Raw genomic sequence first — 20,648 nt, 5'->3', positions numbered from 1 at the left:
TATTCTCAAAGAACTCACAGTCAATAAGGGAAACATCAGTCAATAAGCATTCATTAAGTGCCTACTGTGCTAGACACTGTCCTAGGCCCAGGGATGCAAAAAGAGTTCCTGTCCTTAAAGAGCTTACAATCTAAGTAGGAAACAACATGCAAAGAGATATACACAAAGCAAGCTATATACAGAAGATAAATAGGAAATAATGAACAGAGGGGCACTGGAATTAAGAACAGTTGGAAAATGAATATTAAAGCAAGATATATTAATTTTTTTTAAAGAATCTGATAAATATCTACATTGGCTAAGCTTGTTTCTAAGAGGATTCTGAGCAATAACTTTAGTTTGAATTCAGCAGCTCATATGGCACCAGGGCTCTTAGTAAATGAAACATTCCTCCCAGAATTTCTTAATAAGGAATTAGAAAAACACCATTCCTATAAACCTGGGTACCCTAGAATGCAAGTCATCCACTGAGCGATGGTTTTCAATTAATAATAAGGCAACTTTCCATTTTGCTTCAATTTGGGGGTTGAATTAGGAAAGAGACACTTTTTTGGTGTAGTGGAAAAGAGTGCTTTAAAATCATGGGGTCTGAGTGCAAATCTCAGACTTGTTACTTACTACCTGTGTGACTGGGGGGAGAGAGGCAGCACCAGAGTGCACAGAGTGCTGCGCCTGAAGTCAGGAGAATTCCACTCCCTTAATTACTAGCTGTGTGACTCTAGGCAAGACCCTTCGCCCTGTTCACTCAATTCCCTCATCTGTAAAATAAGGTGGAGAAGGATAATGGCAAACCACTTTAATATCTCTGCCAAGAAAACCCAAATGGGGGTCCTTCACAGAGAGGCAGACAGGCCTGAAAAATGACTGAACAAAGATGATGGCAACTCACTCCATCTTCCACTCAGTCTCAGTTTTCTCATATGTAAAATGAGAGATAAGGAGTATGAAATGGACTGGATTATCTCTGGGATCCCTTTCAATTTTAAAGTCTATGACCCTGATCCCAACACTAAGATTCTGTGATGCTCTGAGAACCAATACATTCTCTCCGTCTTCCCCTTCCCCAAAGCAGACTAGAATCTGACATTCGTCAACATAGAAATTTCCAGTGATTGAAACTTCCTATACTAAATAAATCCTTATGTGACTTAGCAAGCAAGTCCTTGGGAGAGGCTTAAAAATAGGTTTAGAAATGAAAAAAAAGTGAGAGTTCAGAGGATTAATTTAAATCATATACTGGGAACCAAATCCAGGTAACCAACATGATTGACCTCAAAAGTGGGAACTAAATCCATGTAACCAACATGGCTGACTTCAATATTGGGAACCAAATGCAGATAACCAATATGGCTGAATTCCATACTGGGAACCAAATTCAGGTAACCAACATGGCTGACCTCCATACTGAGAACCAAATCCAAATAAACAACATGGCTGACTTCAATATTGGGAACCAAGTCTAGTAACCAACATGGCTGACTTCAATACTGGGAACCAAATCCAGGTAACCAACATGGCTGACTACAATATTGGGAACCAAGCCTAGTAACCAACATGGCTGACCTCCATACTGAGAACCAAATCCAAATAAACAACATGGCTGACTTAAATACTGGGAAGTCCAGGTAGCCAACATGGGTGACCTCAATATGACTTGGGGTCACAGGTAAGTTAAGTACAAAAAGGGGGATTTGAACCCACATCTCCTTTCTTCCTTCTCCCAGGTTCAGTCCCATTCTTGCTACAAAGACCTAGATTCATTTACTGTTCACACAAATCCCTTTCTTCTACTGAAGCTCCATCCTATTCCTTCCTGGTACTTAGAGGATTTGGGAATTCAGAAGTCTCAGTCAACACAGTACAAGCTGTCACAGAGCAGACTTCCTGTCCCCTGATCGTCTGAGAGTCTGCCATCCAAAGCCTGTACTGTCTATAGTTCAGAGGAGATTATATTGTAATTCCCAATCAATATAGCTCATTCCCTCAAGTACAAAAAAAAACCAATCACAGTCTCCAGGGGATTAATGTGTACGTTCTTCAAAATAATTTGTATCTCTGGTAAAGTCATAGATTTTTTCTTTTTAGACAACACGCTGTTTGTAAAGTGTTTAGCGCAGTGGTTGGCACACAGTAGGTATTTAATGCCTGCTGCCTTCTCCCCTCCTCTCTCCTATTTAATTTTAAAGGCTCGGGAGAACATGAGAAACAAATTAGCATCAAGACACTGAGGGATGATTTTAGAAAGAAGAATTCTGATGGGGAAATGCAAAATTAGATGCCATAGAAGAACACATCAACATAGTGAAAAATAACTGATGTTTTACTTCATTACCACTTTTATGTCTATTCTTGGTTATTTCTTAGGACAAAGGTTGATTCTTTTGTTGTTATTTACATACTTGTAGAAAAAGGGGGAAAATAAAGAGTTAAAGTATTCATTTCTAAAGAGAGGCAATGGGTAAATAATAGGTGGAAAGCAATCTGGGAATCAGGAAGATTTAGAGGCCTGATAGCTTTGAAAAGTGTCTTAACCCCTCAGTTCTCCCCCTAACACTCTCAGACTAATTTAAGGTGATTGACACTGGTGGATGGAACTTCCAGCAGGAGCTCGCTCCATGAGTGTAATCACATTGCCGATGGCCTGCTACGGGCTTTGTACTATACAGGCTCGGGGCTACGGCATATACACAGACACAGAATTTCAGAATTATAAGGATCCTTGGAGACTACTGGCAATGCAGGTCAATCCATTGCCTGGAGATCTCCCGCAAAGGGAGGCTCCATTCAGTCTTAATGTGACATACATTTATGAAGCATTTACTGAGTGCCAAACACTGCAGTAGCCCCTCGAGGGACAAAAATGAAAATGAAGCAGTGATTGAACACAAAATGAGAGTCGGAGGGAAAGAAATGGCAAGAGAAGAAAAGAGGGAAGTGAGAAAGAGAAGAAAAGAGGGAAGTGAGAAAGAGAAGAGGGGAGAGAGATGGAGAGAGAAGGTGAAAGAAAGAGAGGAAATGAGAAAGAGAGAGGGTGGGAAGAGGATGAGATGGAAAGAAAAAGCAAAAGGAAGGAAAAAAAGAAAAGAAATGAAGCCAAGGGGAAAGGAAAGAAAGAATGAGAGAAAGGAAGAGTGAAAGAGAGATGGGAGGGGAAGAAGAGGGGGAAAAGAGGAGAAGAGAAATAAAAGAAAAAAAAAGAGAGAGAAGAAAGAAGAAATAAAAGAGAAAGAGAGGGGTCAGCGAAAGAGATATAATGAAGTATTTGCTGGGAAGTACATACTACCTCACACTGCCCTCATCATTTTCTTCACGCCTCTTTTTGCTTTAATATTAAAATGGCACATCTAACCTGAGAGGAGCGGCTCACAGAGAGCTGGCTTCAGAATTAGGGGAGCTGGAGCTCCAGCTCTACCTGGGACATCCCAGATGTGGGACCCTTGATAAGTCATTTTAATGCCCCTTGTTCCCAGGCAGCTCTCTAAGATTATAAGATGATCTGCACAGCCTGGGAGTTGCTAAGCTCTGCCTTTCAAAGCTGCTGAAGGAAGATCCCACAACTTCAGGGCCTGCTAGACTCAAAGCTAAGGCTCTGTCCACTATGATATCCACATGTACTTTTGGATGTCTTTCCTAAAAATGAGGCATGAAGAATTTAACACAATACCGCAGGATGTGATCCATTCTTGGGGGCTCTTGAAGAGCGTGGGAAATCTTTATTGAGTACCTCCCTGCCCTTCCACTGACTTTAAACAGGGATGGAGAAACAGGATTTGATTTATTTTAATTAATCTATAATCATGTATTTTGTGCCAAAGTAAAGGGCTCTACCAATAAGCCAGAATGCACCAATGAAAGGGAATTGAGATTTTCAGGCACGTTGATTCCAAGAAAGGCAATACTTACGTTGTCTTTGACGTGGCAGATGATCTTGGCGTAGCATTTATTGTTATCTCTTGAGGGGATGGTCCATTCCAGTGGCCAAAAGTAGCTATGGTAGACCTGAGAAGCGAACAAACCATGTAAAACTGATCCCTACTGCTTTCCACAATACAATCACAGCACGAGACAGCCCACAGAATGGACTGGCCAGAGCTTAACTTTATTAAGTGGAAATTTAGCCACAAAGCAAATAACATTGAACTCCCAGCCAGAGTCTGGCAGGTATCAACTAATCCCTTTAAAAAATTATTACTTTTTTTGAGGTCAAGCTTTATACTCAGGTCTTTACCCCCCCTGAGGCTCAAGGCCTTTCAAGGTAAAGGAAAAGGAAAGCCACATGATGAATCACCTCAATCTCACATTTTTTAAAAATACACTCCCGTCTTGTCATCTCTTAGGAATGACAAGGGGAGAAAGTATAGAAGGGAACCATTCTACTCATTACCTAGCTCTGTGGTTTGGATGCTTCCAAAAGGCATTTCTTTGTTTATTGGAATTCACCACAAGTGTTAGCTTGTAATTATTGCCATCCAGGCCAAAAAATTTTAAAGAAATAAAAGAAAGAAAAAAAAAAAAAAAAAAAAAAAAGACAATCTTCCTAATGTTTTGTAAATGTCAGGACAGGATGCCCAAAGACGATCAATCATTGGATAACATTGCCAAGTTTGGGCTTCGAATTTTAAATTCTAGTGTAATTTTCAAAATGTCTATTATCAGAGCCAAAGGATGTACTTGCAAATGGACTATGGTGGCAGAAAAATATGGCTGGGGGTGGGGGAGGAAGAGGGAAATCAATAATCATTGCTTCAAAGAGAGTTTATGTATGATTTAAATCTTTTGCCCACATATTCGGGTCTTTCACATTATTGCCAACGGGCCCACTTTAAATGTTGCCATTTTCTTCAAAGGAATTGTGGGAGGGTAATAATCTCTGCTCACTGTGTAACATCTGCTGATGTTCGCATTTTGGGCTCAAGACTCACTAACTCTGTGTTGTGGAGTGGGGGAGGAAGGGAGCCAGGTCAGCTCTCTCCAGGGTCCTAGAAATTCTGGAGTAAGCGTGAGAAATCACTAGATGAAAGACAAGAGTTGGAAGGGACCTTGACCACCATGGAGCCCATTGCTTATATGAAGAAATCCAGATAAGTGGAATTAACTTGGGAATACAGATTTACTGCTGGAAAGGACCTGAGGGAATACCCCACTCCTCCCCCCATCCACCCTCATTTTTACATATAGGAAAACTGACGGATTTTTAGAAGCATGGGGAAAGCAGAACTGAAATTCAAATCCAGATCAGGAGTACCGGCTCTTTTCCCAGCACCCACCATCTAAAATGAGGAAGGAGCGTAGGAAGGTCCAAAGGCCCTTACCTCTATGTTTTCTTCTCCAAACTTCTCGATGGCTTTCTCTTCAGAGAGACCACAAGACCCATATTCCATAGGGGTAAATACAGTGGTGGGAACATTGTCATAGTCACACTGTGTGCAAAGAGAGAGGGAGGACAAATCATTCCAGGTTAGTCAAGTTAAAAGGATGTGTAAAGATTTCCAAAAACTTTGGAGTTAGTTACCCCTCCCAGATGATGAAGTATATTCCCCCCCTCCTAACAAGAGAGGTGGTGGGCTCAGGGTGCTGAATAAGATATACATTTTGGACATGGCCAATGGGGGCATTTGTTTAGCTATACATATTTGGCACAAAGGCTGTTTGCTTTTCTCCCTTTTCTCATTGGAGTGAAGGATAGAAGGGAGAAAAATTCATTTTTATTTGTTGAAAAAAAAAAAAAAATTAGCACCAGCCATGAAATCAGGAGGACTTGAGTTCAAATCTGGCTTCAGACACTTAACATTTCCTGGCTGTGTGAACCTGGGTAAGTCACTTAGCTCCAATTGCCTCAGCAGAAAAGAAAAAAGAAAAAGAAAAAAATTAAACTCAGCATTTTTAAAGAGAGGGATGAATTATATGGAGTTTGAAAAGTCTGTTACTATATTCTATGACTTCTTTGAGGCTCAATTTCCTCATCTGTAAAATGGGGACAACAGTATCTGGTCATATGTATCTTCCAGGTACAATGGAACAAATCAAATAAAGCATTTTAAGCAACCTCTAAGATCTTAACTTTCAGCCAAGACACAAACCCAAGAGTCCTGACTTAGGGAGTGCCTCCACAAAAGTTAAGCAACATAAAGGGCAAGCTGGGACCTGGCCCACAACAAGTCATGAGTGAAAGTGTTTTCACCAACACTTGCCTGGCAAATTAAAGGATTAAGGCCCTCCAGGAAGGCTGGACCAATTCCAACCTGGCAGCTACAGCACAGACACAAGCTTGCATCTTCATCTTTATTGTCTACACCCACATAATGGGGGGAAAGTTACATGGAATGGTTTGGGGGCAGAAAGAAAGCATAGAGAAGCTCCTACCAAAGATCTGGGGAAGGAAACATGATGAGGAAAAAAAATCTACACAGCCCATCTCAACAGCTTCGATTTTGTTGAATAGAAAATCATGATATAGGGTGGTTCAGGAGAGAGAAAGGATGGCCTGGCAGACTCAAAAATTTTGTGTTTTTACCCATGGAAGGGAATAGAAGAGATGGAGGAATGAAAAGAGTTCTAAACTTTGAGAAATTTAAAATTCAGGGACTGGGGATGGGAATGAGCAGGGATAACTTTAGATTTTAAGATCACAGAGCTCAAAGGGACTGTAGATCAACTCCAACTGTTATTTTATAGATAAGGAAACTGAGATCCACATAGATTGAGTGGCTTACCCAAAATTACATAGGAAGCAAGTGAGAGAGACAAGATCTGAACCCAGGAAAGAACAATGGATGACCCAAATTCAAAAGGTAGCTCTTCCATGTACTACTTGTGTACAACTAGTCCATCACTCTAGACCTCTCAAAAAAAAAAAAAAAAAAAAAAAGGGGGGGGGGGGGGAGACTGGCCCATGAACCTTCAAGTTCAAATCCGGTTGTCTTTCCATGATGCCATACTGCCTTTCAGTCAGGGTACCATCAATGGAGCTCAAGTCTACAGTAGTGAATAAAACCCATATCTTGGGTCCTAGTCTCCCCTGAATATCCTTTCTTGCTCATTAACTACTCATTACAAAAAAAAAAAAAACAAAAAAAAAAAACACTAATCAAACTCCACAAATCATAAAAACCAAAAAATCTTTGTGGCTCAGACAAAATTATAATTTGGAGCTATGATTTCTTAGGAAACCTGATTATAACATGGTTATAAAGTGAAAGTATCCGATTATCTCAACCAAGTTCATTACAATTCTACATTCCCCATTTATGTGAATTCCAACTTGCGGAGGTTTTAATAGACTAGATTGCAAATCAAAATTGCCTCTGAACACCAATTTATAAAGACTGACTATTGTCATGTTGAATACTGGCATTATTCTTTTGGGTTTCCAATACCTGCCAATATAGAAAGGAAACCCACAGTGAATTACACTGAAGACAATGTCACTATATTCCAAAAGGAGAAAAAGTAAGAGCAAAGGAAAATTTGAAAAAGTGATCTGCATTATTAACATCACCTCCTAGATCACCAGGTCCTTTTATAGCCTATTTAGAGACCATAAAAGGATTTAGAAAATTACATGTAAATTGGAGATAATGAAACTGATGTAATGCAGCTATTATGAAAATTTATGTGGAATGAAATAGTGCTAAGGCTTAGTTAACTGAATTGAGCTCATCTTATTGTTTCTGCAATCTCAAGAAAGAAAAAAAAATTTCATAGTAGATAAAAAATTTACAGCATCTCGCATTTTATCTAGCTCTGAAGGCAGTTAATACAGCCCACCTACTATATAGACCCTTCTAGGCTGAGGAGGGAAAAAAAGTTGTCCCTCCAAGATCTGATTTTGTGAAACAGAATCCCAGCAGATGATGGTCAAATGCTTACCTTTACTTTAGAACCAGCATAAAGTCGCCGAGCTAACAGTCTGCCTGCCTGGATCGCTACTGGTGTCAGTTCCAGTTTATCTTCTAAGATATCTCCAATGGCATAGATGTAAGGTACATTGGTCTGTTCCTCATCATTGACAGGTATTTTCCCTGTCCTACAAATTCAAAGAAGAGAAAGAAAAGAAAAAAAGAAAAAAAAAAAAGATAAAGCAAAGAGAAAATAAAAATAAAGTGATAAAAATCAAAAAATTTCCAGTAGAAATTGAGAGAATAAAATTGTATCAGGCGGGTAGAAATTTTATTTGTAACCTGATTTGAAGGACACACTAGATATGCTGCTTCAATGGATCCTTTAATCATTGTAGGATCACAGCTCTAAAGAAGCAAAAAGGACCAATCCCCAGAGAAGGAAACCAAGGTCCCAAAAGAGTAGGAACTGGTCCCCCCAAAAAAGAATGATGGCGGTCAGGGAGAAGGAAAAAGAAAAAACACTCTAAAGCCCTTGCCTCTTGAATAAGAAGGCGATGGGAAGGACAATTCATCATTTTCTTCACACTTGTTATTACTGGAATGGTAAAACGACAACATCTAACCCAGTCTATGGTGAAAAACCAGTCCAATGTCCAGCCCCATCCCAGTCTGGTTTTAGTCACTTGGTCCAAGAGTGTCCATGTTCCTTAATAAGTCAATATTAAGTATATGAAAAATGGTGGTGATCTTCAAGTGACAATACAGGAAACAGCTGAACAATCCAAAATATTGTCCAGGTTACTCAACAAACAGAACCCAAGCTTCCCACTTGCACTAAACTCTTTTCCTGATTGGGAAAACTCTCCCCTCATGCCCTTTCCTGAATGCATATACAGAGGCCAGGAGGGTGTCCTGCAATCAGGGGACCATTAAAAAATGAGCACCCGTGACTCTGGCAGATAAAATTTAACTTTGAAGGACTGCATTATGGGAGCAATGTTACAGAGGGAAGCAATAATAAGAGAATTCTTTTCTTACTTTTCATTGATCTTCACCCCAACTGCTTCCAAGCCAATTTTTCTTGTGCATGAATCTCGTCCTATCGCCAGCAGCACCTGAAATCCATTGAGGAATCAGCATTTATTAAGCATTTACTGTATACCAGATACGACATCAAGCACCAAAAATGCAAATTCTTTGGATTATTCCAAGAACTCCATAAACATCAGACAAGTATACTGTTCATCAACAAGATTATACAATAATAATTCTGATGGGCGTGGCTCTTCTCAACAATGAGATGATTCAGGCCAGTTCCAATGATCTTGTGATGAAGAGAGTCATTTACACCCAGAGAAAGACTGTGGGAACTGAGTGTGGATCATAACATAAGTCTTTTCATTCTTTTTGTTGTTGTTTGCTTGCATTTTATTTTTTCTCATTTTTTATCCTTTTTAATCTGATTTTTCTTGTGCAGCAAGATAATTGTAGAAATAAGTATAAAAGTACTACACATGTTTAACATATATTGGATTACTTGCCATCTAGAGAGGAAGTAGGGGGAAGGGGGAAAAATTTGAAACACAAGGTCTTACAAGAGTCAGTGTTGAAAAATTATCCAAGTATATGTTTTGAAAATAAAAAGCTTTAATAAAATAAAATTCAATTATTTTCCATTATTATTATCAATATATTAATTATTAATATGTTGTGTTGATATTATTATTATTATTATTAAATCAAAATTATTTAATTATTTTTAAAGAAGTGAATGATGTTCATGTGTGCAAAGACAACTTGGGGAGCTGACTTACTGTATTGTATTCTTCCTCAATGGTCTCCTTGCCATCGGTGGACTGAGCTATCACTTTGAGTCTGCCAGGCATGCCTTCTTCAATCTGTTCAATCTAAAATGATAACAACAATAACAATAATAGCAGATATTTTATGATGCAAAATTAATCAATCAATAGATAGGGTCTGAATCTGGATATTCCTCATTCCACATTCTACCTACTCTGTGACAATGACCCATAATGGGCTATTTATTATTATTATTACTATTATTATTGATTTATTTTATTATTTACTTATTATTATTATTATTATTATTACCATTGCTATTTTGGAGGCAGTCAGGATTAAGTGACTAGACCACAGTCACACAGCTTGTAAAAATCTTCAAAATCCCAAAATAATTTTTTAAAAAATTTATAATGGAAGAAAATATATTTCAATTAGAAGCAAAAATCTAGATGTAATTTCCCCCCTTCCAAGTTCTCCAGCCTTTTAAAATCTATTCAGGGACCCAAGGTTGAGAATCCTTGATTTTCTATATCAGATTGTTTGCCATTTTGAGGAAACATGGAACTCAAAATCTTATAAAAATAAATATTGAAAACTATCTTTATGAGTAATTGGAAAAAATAAAATACTATTAAGTAGGGTTTAGAATCATAAATCATAGACACCACGACTAGCTTCCATCCCCCAAAACACCCATTTCTATCATTAGCTGCCTCCCAAAGATGCTCTCCTATTACTTCTCCCACGCACTGCAGAGTTACCAAATATGTTCTATGATTAGGCAACAACACAGCTGAAGTTCAGGAGTCCTGATTAAGTAAACTAAAGGCAAGATTCTGCCAAGTCTTCATATCTGAGCTGATCATCCCAACGACTTCTCGATTGGAGAATACAGTTTGACAGTTCACACACACACACACACACACACACACACATCACTTCTCTTAATCAAACTCTCATAGACTTGATAAAGAGACACTTGAAATCTCACATCCTTAAATTCTCTTCATCCTAAAACTCTGAGAGTCACTTTCCTGATTGAGTTTTGTTGTCTTTTTTTCATGGAGAGGGACGCAGGAGAGGTGTTCAAAAGAATCACTGAATCAAAGAAAAACCTTTGGATAATGTTGCGAAGAAACGATGCTGTACAGATGGACCCAAGACTTCAAGCCCTCTCTCACTCATCCCTTAGTTCTGCTGTCCTACCTCCATCATATATATCATGCTGTGTCTGACTTTTCGTGGACCATAACATAGAAAATGTTGTCCATAGGGTTTTTTGACAAAGACACTGGAGTGCTTTGCCATTTCCTTCCCCAGTAGCTTAAGACAAACAGAGGTTAATTGATGCAAAGATGGTGGCCAGAGCTCAGGGTGATAGTCCTGAAAGAAAACGTATGCTTGCCAACCCACACAGATAGCATTTTTTTTTTAATTTTTTATTTAATTTTTAAAAATTAATTATTTTGTTAAATTTTTCTCAATTAAATATTAAAAAAAATTTTAAATTAATTTTGAGTTCCAAATTTATTCCTTCTCTCCTGCATGACCTTGAAAGCAAACTCTTAACTGATATTGTTTCCCCACAGGGTTGGGTTGGAAATCAAAAAGTCAATGTTCAAATCTCAATTTTGGGGGAGACAGGGAAGGGTAGCCTCTTAATACCCTAAGGCAGTGGTCCTCAAACTTTTTAAATAGGGGGCCATTTCACTGTCCCTCTGACTGTTGGAGGGCCGGACTATAGTAAAAACAAAACCTCACACTCTGTCTCCGCCCCTCAGTCCATTTGCCATAACCTGGTGGGCCACATAAACATCCTCATCGGGCCTCATCTGGCCCAAGGGCCATAGTTTGAGAACCCCTGCCCTAAGGGTTGAGGGCTTTTTTTATCTGTCATATGGGTTGGGTCAGATAACTTCTGATTATCCTTTCAGGTCTAAACCTATAACCTTATGATCCTCCCTGTCTCTATAATCTTGGTTATCATAAACCTTTCTGGGACTCAATTTTCCAAAGTGAGGGGGAAAGATTGGACTACTTCTGAGACCTTAGCTAACCGTCCACTGTGAAGCTCTGATCTGGTGAGTGAAAGCTTGACCTCCAGAGGCCCTCAGTTTCATCATGAAAAACAACAACAACAACAAACCAGGGCTGAGTAAATTGGCCTCTGGGCTGGTGGGTGTAGGACCTGCTGGGACCTGCTCAGTTGCCTAGAGCGTGCTTAGTCCCAGCCAACATTCAGACAGCATTCTGGGAAGAGCAAAGCACTTGATCAGGGACTCCCGGGGTCATTGAGGTTAATCCACCCATTTTACAGGTGAGGAAACTGAAGTCCAGGGAGGTGAGGTCCCTATTAGCCCAGGATCTTTCTGCAAATGAGCCTTTCTCCAACTTGGTAGGAGTGAGTTTGAAAAATTCCACCTGATTGGCTCTATTTCCTTCAGGCAATGTTTAAATGTTATTTTTTAAAAGTTTTGTTTTGTTTTGTTTTGTTTTTAAGGCTGCAAGAGTAAAATTCCATCAGCCCCAACTTTTAAGTAATCACAAAAGTAAATGATGGCTTACAGGAAAGCAGCAGCTAGTTCTTTCTAATTAATCAGATTACACTGAAGGGAGTCTCAATAAGCCATCAGCCCACACCTGTATGGGTATTTCAGCCTTGGTTAAGGGGTGAGACTCATAGATGAAAAAAAAAGGAAATTACCTCCCTGTAGGATCATGGAGGACAGATGGAAAGGCAGAAGAGACCTCAGAGATGGCCAGGAGTGATGAAGTAACTTATCACATTCCCACAGCTTATAAGCATCAGTCTGGATTTCAAACCTATGTCCTCTGATTTCAAATAGTGAAACAGGATGTACAGAGTTCAAATCCAAGCCTCCTAGCTCTGAGACCCTGGGCAAAGCACCTTCCTTCCTCCCTGCCTCAGTTTCCTCAACTGTAAAACAAGAATAATAGCTCCCACTTCCCATCCATCCTTCCTCCCTCTTCTCTTCTTTTTCTTTTTCTCCCTGTTCTTTTTCTCCCTTCTCTCCTCCCTTTTCCTTCCTCTCCATTCTTCTCTTCCTGCTTCCCTCTTCCTTCCCTGTTTCCTCCCTCCTGCTTTTCTTCCTTCTTCCCTTATCCTTTCTTGCTTTCTTTCTCCCATTTTCCTTCCTTTCTTTCCTTCTCCCTTCTCAGAGTCCTTCCTTCCAACCCTCCTCTTTCCCTCTTTCCTCACTCTTCTTCATTCCTTCTTTCCTTCCTCTCTTTTCTTTCTTCCTTCCTTCTCTCTTTCTTTCCTCTCTTTCTTCTTCTCTGTCTTCTCCTCTGTACCATACTTCCTGAAAGGAAACTTCAAAGAGAGGCAGTCCAGACCCGGGAGCAAACAAGGAGTTAATTACTCAAGAAGGGATTTAGGAACAAGGTGAAGGGAAGTGGGTATGAGAGTTTGAGGCTGTCTCCCTAACTCCAGCTCCTGTTGAAGGAACTTTTTTTTGTTTGTTTTTTTTTCCCCCAAGCTGAGGCAATCGGGGTTAAGTGACTTAACCAGAGAATCACACAGCTAGTGAAAGCCCAACATGAATTCTGAGCCTCCTGACTCCTGAACCAGGGCTTTATCAACTGTAGAGCCATGTAGCTGTCCCTGAACTTGCCTCCACCATCAAGTGCAAACCCAGGAACATTAAGAAAACTCTCATTACTTACTTTAATAGGCACAAACTTCCTGATGAATCTGATGCCATGTCCCTCCATGTGGTCCCCAATTTTGTTGGCCATGTCTTGGTCGAACCCTCTCAGGAGAATGGACCGAACCATCACAGTGACATCCAAACCAATGCCCGCCAGAAATCCAGCGCATTCAAGGGCTACGTAGGACGCCCCAACCACCAGCGTCTTTCCCGGGCAGTAAGATAACGAGAAAAGGTCATCACTGGAAACGAGTTTTCAAATGAGAAAAAAAAGAGTTAGATCCACCAAGTGATGATCAAATAAGAAAACTACTTTGTTTTAGTGGGTTTTTAGGACTGAGAAATTCTTAGTTACTAATTACATGTTAATCACACATAGCAGTTTTATCAAATTAAATGCTAAGCTTTCTCTGTACTATCCCCATCCCCAATGATTTCCATCAGAATCCGGTGGTGAATGAATGACTAGGACACAAACAAAATTGGAATTTAAACTATATATAATGGACTGTTTGCCATCTGGGGAGGAGGAATTAGGGAAAGGAAGGAGAAAACAAAGTTTTGCAAAGGTGAATGTTGAAAATGATCTTCACTCTTATTTGGAAAAATAAAAAGCTATTACCAAAAAAAAACTATTTATAAAATATAGCTTTGAAGGTAAAATCAGATTTTTTAAAAATAGAATTAGGAAACATTCTAAAGCCAAAGAGAAATGCTAAAATACATGTATTTTAGACCATCCATATTACTTTCCATTATGCCAAGTATCTCCAATTTCATTTCTGTACATGAATACATTCCCAGCATGGGAACTGGCTCCCCCAAAGCAGAGTGCAACTATATCAAACAATAACAATAATAACAACTAACAGAGTGCTATAGGATTTACAAAGTGCTTTCCAAATAGTATTTCCTTTGAGCATATTTAGAACTGGAAGGAGTTTTCTGGGTCATCTAGTTGAACCCCATCATTCCACGAATGTGGAAACTGCAGCCCAGAAAGGTTAATTTCCCAATATCATATAATTAATTTCCCAATATCACATAACTGATTAATTTCCCAGTATCATATAACTAGTATAAGGAGAATTCTAAGGAAGTTCTTACAAGGAAATTAAGGGATTTGGACCTAGCCTTGCAGCCAGGTTGCCACTGGAATATTTGAAATGATGCCTTGGGGCTAATTTCCAGCTTCCACTAGAGTGTTTGAGACAATGCATTGGGGTTAATTTCCCAGCTTATTCTGACTTAGCAAACCTTGGGCAGCCATAACCTCCATCTGTGAGAACTTCTCCATTCTTATAATACTGAGGGAGTTTAGATGCTAAGTTTTCCTGACTCCCCAAAAGGCCACAAAATGATAAATGCCACAGAGATCCTATTATATACAGAATGATTTTTTTTCCAATGATTTGATCAGTTTTGATGATTTTTTTGCTAATATGTCTTTTTCTTTCAAGAGAATTCTATCGTACTAGACTTAAGAGCTCTAATTAATGCAATGTCCAATACCCATTGCAGAGGATCAGTGATAAAGTAGACTATCTACCTCCTGCCAAAGAGATTAAATACTCAGAGTAAAGTATGAGACTTGTTTTTGGACATGGCCAATAAGGGAATGTGTTTTGCCCAACTATGTGTATTTGTTATAAGGGCTTTCTTTTTTAGTTGGGGGGAAAGAAGGAAGAAATAGATTTCTTAATTAATTGAAAAGTTAAATTAGAATTAATTTTTAAATTAAATCAAATTAAATTTAGTCTAAATTTATTTTTTAATTAAATAAAAATTTAATATTATTATTATTTTAAAAATTTGTTCTCCTTATCTCACCCAGGGCTGGTTATATACAGTGGTCATTCACGGTCCTGATCCCAAAACTGATTGGCACAGAAGCTTTGACCTGCTCCATTATCAGTCTTGGCCATTTTGGCCCTTCTTAGGCAGTCTGGGGACTTCACTCCAGGAAGATCACCATACTGATGCTGGACATATAATTCACTTTAGTCCTACTACAACTCAGAAATCCTTAGCTCAAGAGACTTGTTAATCTCATTCCTCCAAGTAATAATAGTAGGAGCAGGAATAATAATTACAATAAAAAGAATAGCTAATGATAATGATGATGATGATAACTAGCTAACATTAATACAGTGCTAATTATTAATACAACTAATAATTGCCAGGGACTGTTGTTATTGTTTTATTTGATCACTATAATTAGACATGCTGCATCACACGAAACAAAAAAAAAAAATATGCAAAAGATGGCTCTTGGATGGGGAGAGTGAGCCCATAAACAGAGAGGGAACAATCTATGTAAAAACAAAAGATAATAATTAAAATTAGTATTAGGAAAGTTCTAAATGGAAAAATGTCTCACTCAAAATACAATGCTTTATTTATATTTTCATGTTTTTTCTTTTTACCAGAAGATTTAAAGAATATTCTCAATGCCTTTAGTAAGGATTTTCATGGCTACATGATGCCTTACATGAGTCATACTTAAAACATTTAGTAGTTTACAGCTCAGAGAGCACCAGTATCAGTGATGTCTGTACCAATACCAATCCTTATTTTAACTCTATCCTTGCAATGACAATCAGCTCCCTTAAACTTAAGGCAAAAGAAAGCCTATGGCCTTAGAAAGAGGATTACAGCCTAAGTGGGTGATGGAAGCACAAAACGTGTCTAGTCTTAATTAAATTGAAAAGTTGGAAACAAGAGAGCAAAAGGGGAAAGATGTAACCTGGAAAAGAGTCCAAGAAAATCCAAGCAACCATGACTTTGGCCCTACCTGCTAATGCAATATTCTTTGTCTCCTGGGATGCCCGGGTAACGTGGTCTTTCACCTGTGGCAATGAGGAATCTTTCTGCAGTATAAAACTTTTCTTTGCCTTTGCTATTGGTTGCCTGTGGAGAAATCAATCATTTAAAGATGGTTTTTAATTCATGAGATAGATCTCATAAGCCACCACACAAATATAAATAAATTTTATTCTATCTTCACACAAGGCATCCCTCCCAAAGATGTAATGAAGGGAGAGGCAGCTCCTGCTAACCAAGCTGATTTTTACCTTAATCTTGTGGGGCCCCACAAATTCTCCATAAGCATTCTCGTAGGTGACCTTGTTCTCCCGTAAGGCTACTCGGTAACCCCAGTTCAGAGAGCCGATGTAATTCTGCACTGCTTCTGTCATTCTTTCCCAATTGTGTTTGACTGTGGATGAAATAAGACATAGAATAATTGGCTTTTTAATTCAGAGACTCTAGATTCATCTGAAATAAGAAGAATAACTAGCATTTATGTAACAATTTGCAAAAGTGCTTTACATATAACATCCCATTCAACCCTCACAACAATCTTGAGAGGTAGGTATTATTATCATCCCCATTTCACAGATGAGGAGCCTGAGGCTGTGTTTAAGAATTTGGGTTTTCTTGACTCCGAGCCCCATGTCCCTTAGTGACCTCAAGACTAAGGGTTTTCTAGTTTAAAATAGAAGGGTACTAAGACCTAAGCTATCTTTGAACTAAGATAATTATTTCCCCCTAGATGGGAATTTTGATCATTTGGAAGATCATTACCTTCATGATTTTTTCCTTTTCAGCTAACCTCAAAGATCTGGATTTAAATCCCCCTCTGACACATACTGGCACTGTAATCCTAGGCAAGTCCTCAGTGCTCCAGCAAAATAGTATTGAACCACACAGATGGAAGTAATTGCCTCATTTGGGAGATTCCAATGGCAATAAAATCACGGTCCAGTCTCTAGTTCTATCCTTTCTACAATGCCACAGTGACAAGTAAATCTGGCTGTAGAAGATGATAAACTGCATTTTAAGTGCAAGCTCCTTGAAGACAAGGACCAATTCTGAATTTTCTAGCTCACTCTCTCCCTGATCACCCAATATTGTGCTTTCTCCCCACAAGGAACTCAGCACTGGCTTGTCAAATTTTAAAAAAGCAAATGAAAGAATGCTTTAATGATAAATTATTTATATATGTGTATGTATATATATATATATATATATATATATATATATATATATATATATATAGGCAAGGAAATTTTTTTTAATTAAAGGTTTTTATTTTCAAAACATACACACAGATAATTTTTCAACATTAACCCATTGCTCACCATTGTGTTCCAAATTTTCTCCTCCTTCCTTCCACTCCCTCCCCTAGATGTCAAGCAATCCAATGTATGTTACACATGTTAAAATATGTTAAATCCAATATGTGTAAACATATTTGGACAATTATCTTGCTGCACAAGAAAAATCAGATCAAAAAGGAAAGAAAATGAATTAAAAAAAAATGCAAACAACCAACAACAAAAAGAGTGAAAATGCGATGTTGTGATCCACCCTCAGTCCCCACTGTCCTTTCTCTGGGTGTAGATGGCTCTCTCCATCACAAAATCATTGAAACTGGCTGTTTGGAAAGAGTCACGTCCATCAGAATTGATCACCGTATAATATTGTTGCCATGTATGATGATATTTATTTTCTAAGGAGAAATCTTCAGGGCCAATTTTTCTTATAATATAACTCTGAGCAACTTTCAACTCTAGCAACTACCCCCATTTTATAGAAGAGGAAATTAAGGATCACAGGGAAAGTAACTTATTTAAAGTAGATTGGCTTAGTAAGAGTCAGAGATAAAATATGAACCTAGTTCAATCTCACCTCAAATCTAAGACTCTAACCACTATGCTATGCTGTCTCTAGAGGCTGAATTGACTGACACCTAACCGAATATTTACTGAAAAAATTTGTTGTTAAAAAATGGAGAAACCGAGTCATTTCATTAAAACAAATCAGGCTTACATTCTTTTTATATGATAATCTAGATTCCTTGATTATTTATCCCCTCAGTTGTGCTTAAATTTATCATTTTAGTCACAATGTGTCATTTCTAGACAAATCCTTGGTAGCTATTATTATTATTGTTATTATTTATCTTTCATTCTCAAAGAGTCATCAGAAAGGTGATATCATGACATGCAAGTGAACTGGATTTGAGGAGGGAGGGCTGGCCAAAGTCATCTGCCTCACTTTCCCTTCCAGAGCCATCTGTGTCCAGTGGCCAGATAAAGATCAGGATGATAGAGATGGTCCTGGATGTAGTGGGAGACACTGACCTTTTTTTTTTTTTTTTTTTTAGCTTTAATAAATCAGTGGATAACTACTTGAAATATACCCAGCTGACCCTTCAGCTTACAACTTTTAACAGCAGATGGCACTGTTCTCAGTCTCTCACCAAGGCTAATTATTTAAATATCCTTAACTACCAAAAGTTATCATTCAAAAAGGAAATAATAACACCTACGGACAAACTGAGGTTTTTTTCAAAACAAATTCTCTATTCCCTGCTTATAGAAAAAGAGATGTTAAATATACAATCCAACCATCCATCATCTTCTCTTTCCTTAGTCCAGTGATCTGGGATATTATGGATATTCTTCTTAAATCTCAAAACTCAGTATCAAACTGCCTACCATCTTCAAAAGAGGGGAGAGGAGGGAGAGAGAAAATGTGGAACTCAAAATCTTGTAAAAACGAATGTTAAAACAGATTACAGGATGATCAATTCTGATGAACATGGCTCTTATCAACAATGAAGTGATTCAGACCACTTCCAATGGTCTTGTGTAGAAGAGAGCCATCAGCACCCAGAGAGGATTATGGGAACTGAATGTAAACCACAACATAGTATTTTCACTTTTTTTGTTGTTGTTTACTTGCATTTTGTTTTCTTTCATTTTGTTTCCTTTTGGATCTGATTTTTCGTGTGAAGCATGATATTTGGGGAAATATATATAGAGGAATTGCACATGTTTAACATATATTGGAGATCACTTCCCAACTGCAGAGAGGGAGAAGAAAGGGAAAAAAATTAGAACACAGGGTTTTGTAGGGGTGAATGTCAAAAATGATCCATGTATATATTTTGAAAATAAAAAGCTATAATTTTAAAATCTTGATATATAACTGAAGAGAAAAAATAAAATATTATTTTTAAAAAGCACCTGGATTAATTAAGATCATAAAAGCAATTCTTTTTCAGAAGAATCTTCAAAATATCTTTCGGAATCTGCCCCAATGAGTCATTTGGTGTCTTGGATTCTGCAGGTTTCTCAGCTATGAAATAAGCATGGTATTCTGTACGCTAATCCAATTCACATGGGGTCATAAGAAAAGCATTTAGAACACCTGAAACCGTTACATAAACGGGCAACACTTTTAATGTGGACTGTCAGATCTGGCAGAGGAAGGAGCAACTGTGTCATATGACCCTCAAACCTCTTTCAAATCTGGAGTTTTAAAATGAAAGAAGATGAACTGGTTTTGGTTATAAGTATCTGCTAGCTCTGAAGCAGACTCAAAATTACATGGAAGAAATCATTCATAGCAATCAGATTAAATGTCCTCATCTGCAGACGGATCAATTTCAACCAATTTATGTAAGGAAGCTGTAAATGGCTTAAAAGATCTTCAGACTTTAAATGCTGTCGATTTGAATCTTTATTTTAAAAAAAACAGATAAATTAGCTATCTTTATTTAGGAAGAAAATGTATGGTGGTGGGAAAGGGTTTATGGGGTGAACCAAAGGACATAAGACTGCACGTGAAACAAACTCTTGTGTTTCATGCTCTCTGTCTCTCTGTTTTTACCTGTCTATTTCTATCTTTTTCTCCCTCTCTGTCTGTGTCTGTCTCTCCCTCTCCCTGTTTGTCTCTCTCCCTCTTCTTGTCTCTCTCCATCTCTTTCTATTTCTGTCTGCCTTACTATCTCCCTCTCTTTGTCTTTCCCCCTTTCTCTCTACCTGTCTCTCTCCATCTCTCTCTTTATCTCTTTCCATCTGTGTCCTTCCATCTCTGTCTCTCTCCATCTGTTGTTCCATCTCTCTCTCCATCTATCTCTCACACACACAAAAATATGAAGGATTAGCAAACACTAGAACTAAGAGTTGACTGCACTCCCTTTCCCAAACATCCATTTCTCCAGCCTTATCTAAAATAATCAAAAACAGGAAATGCTCTTTATATAAACATTTCTATAAAAAAAATATATATATTTTTTTGAGGCTGGGGTTAAGTGACTTGCCCAGGGTCACACAGCTAGGAAGTATTAAGTGTCTGAGACTAGATTTGAACTCGGGTCCTCCTGAATTCAGGGCTGGTGCTCTATCCACTGCGCCACCTAGCTGCCCCTATAAAAAAAAACATTTTTTAACAAGACAAATCCTTCTAGTTTCTATCCCAGATTATCTAGAGTTTTACAGATAAGCCAACTTATAGTCCAAGGGTCAAATCACTGATT

The 20,648-nt window shown here is 38.3% G+C and overlaps 1 protein-coding gene across 8 annotated transcripts in view; it reads right to left on the bottom strand.

Annotated features, from left to right (window-relative positions):
- The window catches only part of TXNRD1 (thioredoxin reductase 1), a 67,199-nt gene that overhangs the window by 7,973 nt on the left and 38,578 nt on the right, over positions 1-20,648 (bottom strand). For all 8 annotated transcript variants that reach the window (XM_074271456.1, XM_074271452.1, XM_074271448.1 and 5 more), the window contains 8 exons: positions 16,393-16,535; positions 16,113-16,228; positions 13,335-13,560; positions 9,656-9,748; positions 8,880-8,956; positions 7,870-8,026; positions 5,313-5,420; positions 3,904-3,999 (listed from right to left, as the gene is read on the bottom strand). In XM_074271456.1, coding sequence (XP_074127557.1) covers positions 3,904-3,999; positions 5,313-5,420; positions 7,870-8,026; positions 8,880-8,956; positions 9,656-9,748; positions 13,335-13,560; positions 16,113-16,228; positions 16,393-16,535 — 1,016 coding nt within the window. The remainder of the gene's footprint in view (positions 1-3,903; positions 4,000-5,312; positions 5,421-7,869; positions 8,027-8,879; positions 8,957-9,655; positions 9,749-13,334; positions 13,561-16,112; positions 16,229-16,392; positions 16,536-20,648) is intronic.

This window comes from Sminthopsis crassicaudata, chromosome 5 (genome assembly GCF_048593235.1).
Source record: "Sminthopsis crassicaudata isolate SCR6 chromosome 5, ASM4859323v1, whole genome shotgun sequence".
Taxonomy (NCBI): Eukaryota; Metazoa; Chordata; class Mammalia; order Dasyuromorphia; family Dasyuridae; genus Sminthopsis; species Sminthopsis crassicaudata.
This window is presented reverse-complemented; position numbering and strand designations above follow the sequence as displayed.